The sequence below is a fragment of the Micropterus dolomieu genome, linkage group LG19, assembly GCF_021292245.1.
Source record: "Micropterus dolomieu isolate WLL.071019.BEF.003 ecotype Adirondacks linkage group LG19, ASM2129224v1, whole genome shotgun sequence".
Lineage (NCBI taxonomy): Eukaryota > Metazoa > Chordata > Actinopteri > Centrarchiformes > Centrarchidae > Micropterus > Micropterus dolomieu.
Genome location: NC_060168.1, coordinates 34154410 through 34166639, shown reverse-complemented (window position 1 = coordinate 34166639; position 12230 = coordinate 34154410). Strand labels below are relative to the sequence as shown.

General features: G+C 40.7%; 1 protein-coding gene across 1 annotated transcript in view; it reads right to left on the bottom strand.

Annotated features, from left to right (window-relative positions):
- The window catches only part of nfkb1 (nuclear factor of kappa light polypeptide gene enhancer in B-cells 1), a 55969-nt gene extending 47207 nt beyond the window's left edge, over window positions 1-8762 (bottom strand). Inside the window, exons 1-3 of the mRNA XM_046030253.1 lie at window positions 8456-8762; window positions 7264-7307; window positions 5055-5136 (exon numbers count right to left, since the gene is read on the bottom strand). Of these exons, the coding sequence (XP_045886209.1) occupies window positions 5055-5136; window positions 7264-7302 (121 nt within the window). The 5' untranslated portion in view covers window positions 7303-7307; window positions 8456-8762. The remainder of the gene's footprint in view (window positions 1-5054; window positions 5137-7263; window positions 7308-8455) is intronic.
- Between the last annotated feature and the right edge of the window lie 3468 nt (window positions 8763-12230).

Sequence of the window (12230 nt, the reverse complement as noted above, 5' to 3'; positions counted from 1 at the left end):
AAAAATACGAGTGTTACTTCAGTAAAAGTACTAATACCACACTGTAAAAATACGAGTGTTACTTCAGTAAAAGTACTAATACCACACTGTAAAAATACAAGTGTTACTTCAGTAAAAGTACTAATACCACACTGTAAAAATACAAGTGTTACTTCAGTAAAAGTACAAACACCACACTGTAAAAATACGAGTGTTACTTCAGTAAAAGTACTAATACCACACTGTAAAAATACAAGTGTTACTTCAGTAAAAGTACTAATACCACACTGTAAAAATACAAGTGTTACTTCAGTAAAAGTACTAATACCACACTGTAAAAGTCTGTCAGTATAATAGGGAAATGTGCTTGAAGTAGAGCTAGTAAAGTACATGCTGTGCCCTCACTGTAAAAATCACTGTGGAGCATCAGAACCAACCAGATTACTTTCCCCAGATCTGAAGGTTGTCGTTCCTCCAGCAGACTGATCTTTGGCTGTTGGTTATTTATTATCTGTTCTAGGTTTTCCAACTATTTGTTCAGAGATATGGTGAAAATAACGGCCCAATATGATGTGAAATTACATATTTGTCATTGGTAATCATAACATTTCCTTGGGGGAGGAGCCCGAAACCTCTCCACCAATCAACATTAATCTAAAGCTCACATTAAACTGGGAAAACACTGCTGATGCAGATTAATGATTTTAACTTTTAAAAGTCTTTTAAAAGAGTCACCGCAGGGTGGCTAAATCCTCGGAAACACCTCTTGTACTGAAACCCTGTAGGCTGAAAGACAGGAGGGAGGACAGCAGCTGCTCGACCTCTGACCTCCATCACAAACGTCTGCTGTCGGTGACAGAGCAACTGAAGCTGTTGAAGTCTTATGCAAATGTGAAGAGGATGCACTTTCCCCTCATCCTACACATCTACAGCAACTCACTGCTCTGTCTTCACGTCCGAGCAAAGACACAAACTAAACAGGGAAGTGAGACTCGCAGAGACGCCGGCCCACATTCACCACACCAGCACGTCATGAAACTCGTCTTTCACTTTGCCTTCATCACATTCGTTTCCCAAAGAGAAAACAACTTTCTGAAGCTGTGAGCAGGAAACGATCCACCACAGCTGCTTCAACCCAAAACACAACATCTGCCCCAGATCGTGTTCACCAAACCAAGCGCCCCTCGCACACCCGGAGGCTTCAGTGTTTAACTGTCACGTCTGTTTGTACAGTTTGGGTGAACAAAGTGTGCATTCACGTCAACATGTGCAACCAAAACAAAGACCTAACTGTCTGACGGCACCCCCCCCCCCACAACTCAAAGTCCACTTGCTGGCTTTAACCCGTCTCAGTCTTTATCAGCCGGCAGTTGACTGACTTCACACAGACGTCACTTCTCTCAGCTACAGATGGAGAATCAATGAGCTGTCAATCAAACGTGGGAGGCGGTGACCAGGGAGGAGCGGTTTCCCTTCTCAGTGTCAAAAAACAAAATAAAGACTCAAGCGGAGTTAAAACTGCAAGTAGCACTGGGCTTGACCTCGCGCCGTGACCTCGCGCCGTGACCTCGCGCCGTGACCTCGCGCCGTGACCTCGCGCCGTGACCTCGCGCCGTGACGAGCGCCGTGGCCGCTACAGATCCTGGAGGACACGGCTCTGAATTACCGCACGCTTTGGACGCCTCACAAAGGAGTTCAATCTTACTTTCTGTGTCTCATGCAAAATATTTACATTATGTCCCAGAACATCCAGCGTGGAACACAGTCAGAAAACGGCTGGAACTAGACGTCTGTGAAGGTTCTCAGTCATCCAGGTCATAGCTACCCAAAGAAGGTCGAGGGAAGCCGGACTTGGTTGAAGATACTAGAAGACGTTTCGGCCCTCATCCAAAGGACTTCTTCAGTTCTGACTGACTGGTAGGGAAACTTTTTTTTTTCCTGCATAGAGAAGTTTTTGACGCCCACCAAAGAGGTTTTAGCGAGCACCAAAGGAAAATCACCAGCGCCAAAATGATAAATGAAAAAATAAAAAGCGTTTCAAATATTCTGCTACTGTGCTTTAATAGCCATTTATTAAACAACTGTTGAGCAAGCAGAACACGAACTTAAATACAACGTCTTGACTTTCAGCAGTCACCTCTCCTCTCATCAGCCGCTGTATTTTACACATGCAGCAGGCGCTGGATTAATAAACCAGCAGCTGAACGCTCCGCTACGAAGCTCGCACTACCGGGAGACATTACTTCCTGTTATTTCTCACAATATAAAATCCGTTCTTCTCCTCTGCCCTCTCCAGATCAGGTTCTCTGGGCACTACGTGACGCTCACCTGTTCCCGTTCTCACCTGCCTGCTGATCTCCGCAGGTGGAATTAATATTAACGTAACGACTGTAACAAAAGTCGTTATGGTCGTTAGAGCCACCCGTTGCCAAGTCTGAATCTTCCCCTGAGGCCAAGAGGTAACGCTTGTTCAGTTTCCGGGGAAGTGATGAAAGGACCGCACTACGCCACCACTGACTTTCCCTACCAGTCATTTCAGAACTGAAAAAGTCTCTGGTCTCTTCGAACAAGTCCAGTTGCCCTTGACTTTAACCTTCTTTGGATGTGTGGAACTAGGAACCAGGATCTTTCAGTGCTGAACATTTCTGACTGAATAGAGGGTACCGGCTTTAAGTCGAGCATTTTAAATCCTCTTTGCTACGACTGCTCGTCTCTTTTGCCCCCAGTGACCAAATCTGCAAACCAATAAATCACAGCGTGAATCTCCGGCATGCTGACTGTGCTGTTGCAGTAGGGCTGGGCAATTAAACGATTTAGATTTTGGCTTCCAATGATTATAAAAACAAGGTAAGATGATTATTGTGGCGTATTTCTTTGCACAACGACACTCGTTTTGTCTAGTGTCATAAATCCAGCGCACCCTTTCTTAACTGCAGTGAGCCCAACAGCTGACACAAACACAGAGGAGTCTGCAGCGTTTCTCCTGCAGGAACACTTTTACAACTAATTAGACAATAGCCAGAATTAATGCCTGCTTCTGGGAGACTGCTGCTAATGTTGGTCGATGCTGGACAGTATTTACTAAAGCGCCGTAATCAAACATGGTTATCATGGTAACTTGTGCGGTCATGAAATTTACCATGGTTTATCATTAAACTGGTAACCGTTTCATCCCTACTCCCGACAGAACGCCACGGCTCAATTTCAGCGTTACACTGAGTCGCCGTCAAACAATGCGCTGCTGTCATCCTCGTGCTCTGAATGTTGTTTGAAGTTACTAATATTATTTTAACTGAATACTTTAAAAGTTCAATAAATGCATCTCAGTCTTGACCGTAATAATCCTGATTATGATGATTTTTGCCACCATCGAGCAGCCCTACGTCACAGCGACGCCTGTCGGAAGCTTTGCTCGCTGTACGGTGCATCAGTCAGATCAAACTTCAGTTGCCTTTTAGTTTCTTGAAAATTTGATCCAGGGACTAAAGGTTCGGGGTACTTTTGGTGGAAACGTGGCTAAAGTAGGAGACGGAGCTCCAGACAGTTTCAGAGGAGGCTCAGTGACTGGAAGTGAACAAATATTACATTAGTTATCAGATCTGGATCACATAGAAAAGCTTTAATGTGTGTTAAAGAGAGAAATTTAATGTTTTTCCCACTTTATCACTCAGATACTAATAATTCCTGAGGACACACCTTTTATTCTGTATTTGGTCTCTCTTGTCGAGTGTCTATGTGACAATTCAGCATAATCATGATCCAATAGGCGTCCAGGAATTGAGCAAATCAAAGCAAGTAAACTAACGTCTCCTGCAGACTACACGACCTTCAGCGTCGCCCGACGGCCGTGCCGTTCACGCTACACAACTTGCCGTCTTATGACGGGAGTGCTGAAGTCGTCGTGGCGTTCACACGACGTGACTGATCGGTGACAGGGGGTCACACGCTACAGGAGCTGACAGCGGCTGTGTCACCCGACGCTGGTCTCCAAACCACGTTTAGTCGAGAAAACACACGTGAAATGTGAAACAGGAAATGAGGCGAACCTACAGACAAAAAAGCTGTTTGTTATCATAAAGATAGAAATTGTAAAGACAAAGAATCTGGGTGAAAGGATGGATCAGCAGGTAGCAGCAGTCTGAGCTGCAGAGAGCTGCAGGTCAGTGAAAAGTGTTGAAAGTGAAAAAGTAGCCGCCTGCTCTCATTGGCTGGATGTGGATGTCGAGTCGGCCGACTCCTCCTACATATTTGGCGTGCTAGATATCTGGCTGGCGTCGGTGATGTGTCAGAAATGTGCCGGGGACACGTTTTGTTGCGTCGTTGAGTAGTTCACACATAACACAGAGCTCGCCGAGCGGCAAATCGAGCGAACTAGGCTCAAGGGGGGTGAGGAGGAACCTTTTCCTAAGCTTTGCCTGAGGGGAGGCCGACACGGTCTCAGACTTTGAAAACCGCCGCTCTAGTGTCTAAAATGTCAGAGAGATAAAGAACAGAGGAAACAGAAAAGCCTCAGAAACAACTCAACACTGAACTGAACCAGGAAATAAAGACAAAATCTGAGTAAACAACAGAAGTGAAGCCAGTTAACAGTTAATCTGATGCTCATTAACTGTTGGCCATGATGAGCTCCTGGCTCTCCTATCAGATTATTAGTTCTACACGAGATCCCAGAGAGCTTGTAGAGCGGACTCAACTAGACCTTTAGCACCGTAACAGTATATTCTAACCTTCTGTCGTTTCCCATTCACAGTTCTGGCAGCGTAAACAGGAACACCTGCAGGTAAATGTTCGGGTTTATTTGAGTCCACGCAGACCGCAAGAACTGGGACTGGTCGGCCGGGTAGCGTCACATTTCCTCCGAGCTCCCAGGAAGTGCTCCATGCTTTGAGGCCAGTTTTACAAGTGGCCAAACAAGCGGCTGTAAAGCGGATTGTGGTATTTTCTTATTCTTCAACGTTTCAACGACAAACTGAAACTTTGTTGGCTTTTGTTGATTTAAGATGAGATAAATCAAGGCGATAAATCAAACAGCGGCTGAGTGAGGACGTCTCTTCGTATGAAGGTGGGACTCTCACCTGTCCGCAGGGACGCCGTCTGAGGCATCGCAGCAAAATGTGTAAAGTCCCACGATGGATCCATCATTATGTTCTCAAAAATCTGAAAGAAGAAGAAATTAATACCTGATTAATTAGCAATATTCTGGTTTAATTTGTCCCAATACTGCAATTATGAAGGATTTAAATCCACCCTGGCTCTCAACATTATCAGTACTCTTTATTTTTACTACTATTGATTCATTAATGTAGTATACTGCACATATTTCCACACTCCTATCCTAACACTTCTATTTTCTAAGTTATACGATGCAATATAATGCACATCTTTTCAAGATTTTTACTAATGATGATTTCTTTATTGCCTCGTTTGGCAACGTGAACAACTGTAACGAAACTAATCTCCCCTCGGTGGATCAATAAAGTATTTCTGATTCTGACGGAGTGACATGAGGTGAAGACTCTCCGCCAACAGCTCAGCGTACAAATGTTTCAGTATTAACCAATATGTACGGGGAAGACAAACTCTTATATCAGTGTATTGATAACAAAAAGCAAAGTAGCTGCAGCTAAAAGGTTATTTTCATTATTGATTTATCTGCTGATGATTTTCTCGAGTTTTGTCTATAAAATGTCATAAAATGGTGAAAAACATCCAGTTCCATCAGAATCAGAATCAGCTGTTTTGCCAAGTTGTTTTTACACGCAGAAGGAATTTGCTTTGGTGCCAGACGTAAACATTTATAACTATAAATGTAATAATACGGAATAAACAAGATGCGCTATCGTGCATAACACTGCAGAAACTAGAACCAGGTAACGTTTTCTGAGCTTATGAAACTTAGAAAAATTACTAAAAACAATTATTCAACTATCTTTCACCATCAGTAAACGGACTGATCGTTGCAGCAACACAACCCAAAAACATACCAGAGCTGCAACTAATGTTTATTTTCATTTCAATTAATCTCTCAATCATTTTCCTGATTAATCGATTAGTTATTTGGTCTATAAAATGTCAGAAAATGGTGAAAAATGACGGCCAGTGTTTCCCAAAAACTCAAGATGACGTCCGTAAACGTCTTGTTTTGTCCACAACCCAAATTTATTCAGTTTAGTGTCACAGAGGAGGAACGAAACCAGCAACGAAACCAGCAAATATTCACATTTAAGAAGCTGGAATCAGAGAATTTTTCTTAAAATAATGACTCAAACCAATTAATCGGTTATTAAAATCATTTTCCTGATTAATCGATTAGTTATTTGGTCTATAAAATGTCAGAAAATGGTGAAAAATGACGGCCAGTGTTTCCCAAAAACTCAAGATGACGTCCGTAAACGTCTTGTTTTGTCCACAACCCAAATTTATTCAGTTTAGTGTCACAGAGGAGGAACGAAACCAGCAACGAAACCAGCAAATATTCACATTTAAGAAGCTGGAATCAGAGAATTTTTCTTAAAATAATGACTCAAACCAATTAATCGGTTATTAAAATCATTTTCCTGATTAATCGATTAGTTATTTGGTCTATAAAATGTCAGAAAATGGTGAAAAATGACGGCCAGTGTTTCCCAAAAACTCAAGATGACGTCCGTAAACGTCTTGTTTTGTCCACAACCCAAATTTATTCAGTTTAGTGTCACAGAGGAGGAACGAAACCAGCAACGAAACCAGCAAATATTCACATTTAAGAAGCTGGAATCAGAGAATTTTTCTTAAAATAATGACTCAAACCAATTAATCGGTTATTAAAATCATTTTCCTGATTAATCGATTAGTTATTTGGTCTATAAAATGTCAGAAAATGGTGAAAAATGACGGCCAGTGTTTCCCAAAAACTCAAGATGACGTCCGTAAACGTCTTGTTTTGTCCACAACCCAAATTTATTCAGTTTAGTGTCACAGAGGAGGAACGAAACCAGCAAATATTCACATTTAAGAAGCTGGAATCAGAGAATTTTTCTTAAAATAATGACTCAAACCAATTAATCGGTTATTAAAATAGTTGCAGACTAATTTAAGTTTAAGTTGGCAACTGATCTATGAATCAGTGCAGCTCTAAAACAAACTACTGTTTAAGTCAGTACTGTTGTAAAATATCTTGTTTCGGCTCCTGAATAATGACAGAGATGTGGCTGAAAGCTAAAAGACAGAATGAGATATTGTTTTGGTTCTAAAGATTTCACTGTTGTTGTGACACAGATGAAGAACAGCTAAAGGTGAGTTTACCTGAGTATTATGAAGGTAGTCTTCTCCATGGACAGACATGGTGTCTGCAAAGGTCAAACACAACCATTACACCTAAATACAGTCTAATGACTATCACTACGATGTGTGTTAAGCAACCAACCACTAAACTAAAACATTTATTACTGTTCATTTATAATTTCACTTCTTTTATAAGCACAGAAACACTAAAGGGAGGAAATAATCAGGTGAATTAGTTTCAATAACAACATTTCTGCATTTATTATACAATGCATAATGTATTTTTACAGTAAATAAGTATTATCTTAATTAGTATTTATTAATAAACACTTGTTGCTGCTTGCATCGCGCGTGCACGCACCGGTTACACATGAACGCGCCTGTGCTAGCTGTCTGGCTATCAGCTAGCACTACCGGACTGTTTGTCTGTTATGTTACTAAGCCGACCGCTTTAAAAATAAGTTATTAACAGATTATACTTGTACAGCAGCGACAGCAGTACAGTTACTATCAGACTGTTGGCTTCATGTTACACAGAATGTCCTGAAAGAGTCGGTGCAAACCGCTACCTGTCCTAGCTAAGTAGGAGCTAGCTTCGGGAGCGGAGAACGTAACACGAAACTCCGGAGAAATATCATCCGGTTTAACGGTTCTGCACTATTCACTTTGGGGACTTGAACTCAAGAACTTCATTTAACATATATAGAGAGTCAGGCGAGTCCACTGCTGTTTTCGGCAAGTGTAAAATTCATATTATTCACTTTAAATAAAAGTTTCAGCTTCTTCTATGGTTTGTCTGTTCACCCACACGGTCTCCTGCCACCAAGAAAACGTGGACTGCGGTAGGAAATCCAGCGAGTGAGGCTGTTCTAACTTCGACTAAAATAAAGACATAACGAAGAGTGCATACAAGCCGAATTTACCAGGGGTTATCATAAATATATATAAGTATCTTAAGTGCTGATGTAAGATATTATTATATTGGCTATCCAGAAAGAAACCTTAAAGTTCCCATTTATAAGACGGAGTTTGGTGGTGACGCTCTGAAAGTTACCTGGCTGATGAGGAAGTGAGTAGCATAACAAAGCAACAGTCGCGCTTTTCTCACGAGTCATGGCAGAAGTATAATAATGAATATTAATAAACAGCTAATCAAGTTAGGTTAGTTAACGTTAGCTATTATAGACAGTGTGGGTAGTTAAGGAGCTCTTACCTGGGTCGCTAGGTCAGGTTATAAGTCGGTATTCTCAACATGAACTATGAGTGACGGTCCTCAGTCCACTTCACCCCTGATGACTTTCGCACATCATTTCGCCAAGTCCTCGCAGAAGCAGCGGATCCATTTACACCTAAATGAGCTTTAGTAGCAGTACGTCATGACGCGATACGACCGCGTCATTACAGTTAAATAACTAAACTATTTTTAAATCGACATTTATTCACGACAACGAGCAGCAAAAGTCCTGCAGGTGACACAAAGTTAGTCTCAGTTGTTGAAGTCGATTTCCTTCCCCACTGGAAATTCCCTGTGACGTTCACCTCCAGCCGCGCAGAGGTCTCACTCTGAGGACAATTAATGTGTTTATTACTAGGGCAAGCCTTTAAAAGGTACTCTTTAAAACTTAGTTTTGAGCATTTATTAAAGATGTTCTTGCAACAACAAATGTTAAATAACAAATGCAATACGAAAGGTTTATTTGCACAACGAGAGTTGAATAAGAATTGCAATGTAAATATAAGAGAAACAGATCTGAGCTACCTAAGCTAAAAAACAAACAAGCTACTGATTGCTGCATTTTACTCCTGTATAATTTTATTTTTATTTTAATTTCTTTTATAATGACAATACCAAGATATTTGGGTTTCTGTAAAGCCGCGAGTTTGATTCTGTTTTGTTTTATATAAATATAAAACAAATCCAGTTATTTTTGAGTTAAGAGAGGAGAGCCAGCCTGACACAGAGGTAATTAACTTTTAATATAAAATCTATATTATTATTATATATAAAACATATCATTTTATATTTTGAATTATTGCCACCTGCCATCTGAATTTTGTGTTTCCTTTATAAAAATAAAGACATTTCCACCATAAATTGGTGCAGAAAATGTCTCCAGAATGCAGGAAGTTAAGTGTTTAATGCTCCCCCCCCCCAACTATTATTAGAAATAGTTTTAAAATATCTTCCGGTCTTGTTCCCGTGACCCCAGATGTGCATCATCACATCTGGTGGATACAGTGTTTCATCAAACCCCTAATCTGAGCCCTTAAACCACTTTTCAACACTTAAATAACTAGTACACCTAGAAACTCATTTTGAAACGGTGCTCTGCAGATCAGATATCAACTATTCCTGTTTTAGACACTAGCACTTCGTTTTTTGTTATTTGTGACTATTCCATTAGTTACTAGTGCTTATTTTTTAGTTAGTAATTAGCTAGTAATTAATGGAATAATTACCAGTAACTAATTGATAAATTACTAGTAATTATTCCACTAGTTTTTTGTTAACTCTGTTTTTAGTAACAGGTGACTATTACCGTTTTACTAAAAACAGTTGAATAGTACTTAATATGTAGTCACTAAAAACTATTCCAAGAGAGTAATGTTTGAACAAAATAAGCACTTGTATCTGAATAACAGATACTAGTAAAATGGAAATAGTTATTAGTAAATATTCATTATTTGTCAGTAACTAATGTAGTGAAATCTGACCTGCTGAGCCTCATAGATTTCAATGGGAAAAATTAGTTACTAGTAACTAATGATACAGTTACTCATAACTACAAATTAAGTACTAGTATCTTATCAATTGGTAATAGTAAAACATGAAGTAATAAATAAGTACTAGTAGCTTTAAAATAGCGTTAAATTTTTTAGGTATAACTGTTAAAACAGCTTGCCATATATTTCACTTTTTAAAATCACATTGTTTGATTTCAACACCTTGAAACAAGATGCAACAATATTTCCAAAACAGCCTATGTACAGTCAAAAATCCCCCGCGTGTGTCACATAATGCACTGCTTAACCCAGAAACTGGTCTACAGTCTGCATCGGAACAACACAAAGAAAGCAGAGAAAAAAAGCCAAATCTGAGACGTTCCACAGAACTCCAAACATGGACAGGACTAAATTAGTGGCACCTTTTGAAAACCGTCATAAATAATTGTATTTCAAACATCTGATGTTGTCTGAATGTATAATTAACCTGACCTGCAGCAGCTCACAGGTGCTGAAAATAGAAATCACACTCACAACCAGTTCAAATGGAGGAAGTTTGACTCAACCTTTGTGTCGTGTTCCACACTGAGCACGGACAGAAGAAAGAAGAGAAAAGAGTTGTCTGAGGATTTGGACGTTTTAGCGAAGCAAAGTCCGTCTGCAGAGATCTTAATGTTCCTGTGTGTGAAGAAGTCTGCAGCCCGTGGACCTGCAGCTAATCTGCCTGGACGTGGACCAAAGACAACAACCGATGAAAGATTAAAACGAAGGAATAGTGGACGAAGAACCTCGATCAACTTCCAAACAAATTCAGGCTGACCTGCAGACAGAGAGTCCAGCAGGGTCAGCTCGCACCTTTCGTCGCCATCTGAATGAAAAGGGACCCGGGAGGACCCCGCTGCTGACACAGAAACCTAGCTGAGGAAGCCAAAATCCTTCTGGGAGAAAGTCCTGCAGACAGAGGACAAAATCCCAGAAAAGAACAGGGTCCCTGCAGTCGAACGTGGTGGAGGTTCACGGAGGTTGTGGCGTTGCTTTGCTGCTTCAGGCTCTGGATGCCTTGACTGTGTGCATGGCATTATGAAATCTGAAGACTACCAAAGAATTCTGGGGTCCAATGTATGGCCCAGTTTCAGAAAGCTGGGTCTCCGTCAGAGGGTCTGGGCCCTACAGCAGGACAATGACCCAAAGCACAGATCTCAGATCAGCAGCTGGGAGAAGGAACCCATCAAACCTGAAAGACCTGGAGCAGCTGGTCCAGAAGTCCAGAACAGAGGCGGAAAAAACGCACTGATTGCAGGTAGTTTTTCAAAGGGTGCTTCCACATATTAAGTTGAGGGGGGCAATAATTTAGTCCATTTTTGGAGTTCTGTATGAAAAGTCTCAGATTTGGCCTTTTTCTCTGTTTCCCTTTTTTGTGTGTTGTTCCAACACAAACAAAATAAATAAACATGAGAATCCCAAAACATTTGTAATTGCAATAATTTTCTGGGAGAAGTAGTTTATTATGTAGCGGACTGTAACATGTAGTGTACACTACGGCTCAGACGTTTCAGGACAGCCCCATGTTTGTAGTTCTTCTGTAAATTTAAGTAGTTCAAGTGAAAAACCTTAAATGGAACCAAAGTCAGCAGCAAACTGCCAAAGTTTACAACAACGTCACTGTAGGATCAACCGATGTCCAGCTGCTCCGTCTGCCTTCATTAATATTAAATATAATAAATATAATATTGTACACATAAAGCTTCTGAGGGTGTTAACAGGCTGTTCCAAGGTGTTCACTGTAGAAATGTGTCCACTTTCCTTCCACTGCTGCAGAAGAACTAAAGAAAGTAAAGACAAAGTTTAGGCCTGAAAAACAGAGAAATAATGTAAATTTATTGCTGTTCATCATTACCACCATTTATTATATTTTTAGATTTTGACTTTCTTATACTCTCCACTTATCATCTTCTAAGTACAAAGACCAGAACTGTTCTTGAGCATCAGCGGGCTGAACAGATGTTCCTGAGAGAGGAGATCAGAGTGAGCGCTCTCCGCATCACAGATGATCTTTGGTGCGGGGTAAGTCGTTGACCTTCTGCCCCCTGCTGGTCAAACACCGGAGCTCCCAGTCAGAAAAACACTCAACACCTGACAGGAAGAAAATAACATTCATTCAAAGTCACGTTTGTTTCAGATGTTTGGGATGAAAACATGAGAATCAGCTCATTCGTGTTAGAAATGTGACTTTAAGAGCCACCATGTGAGGAATCAGTATGTGG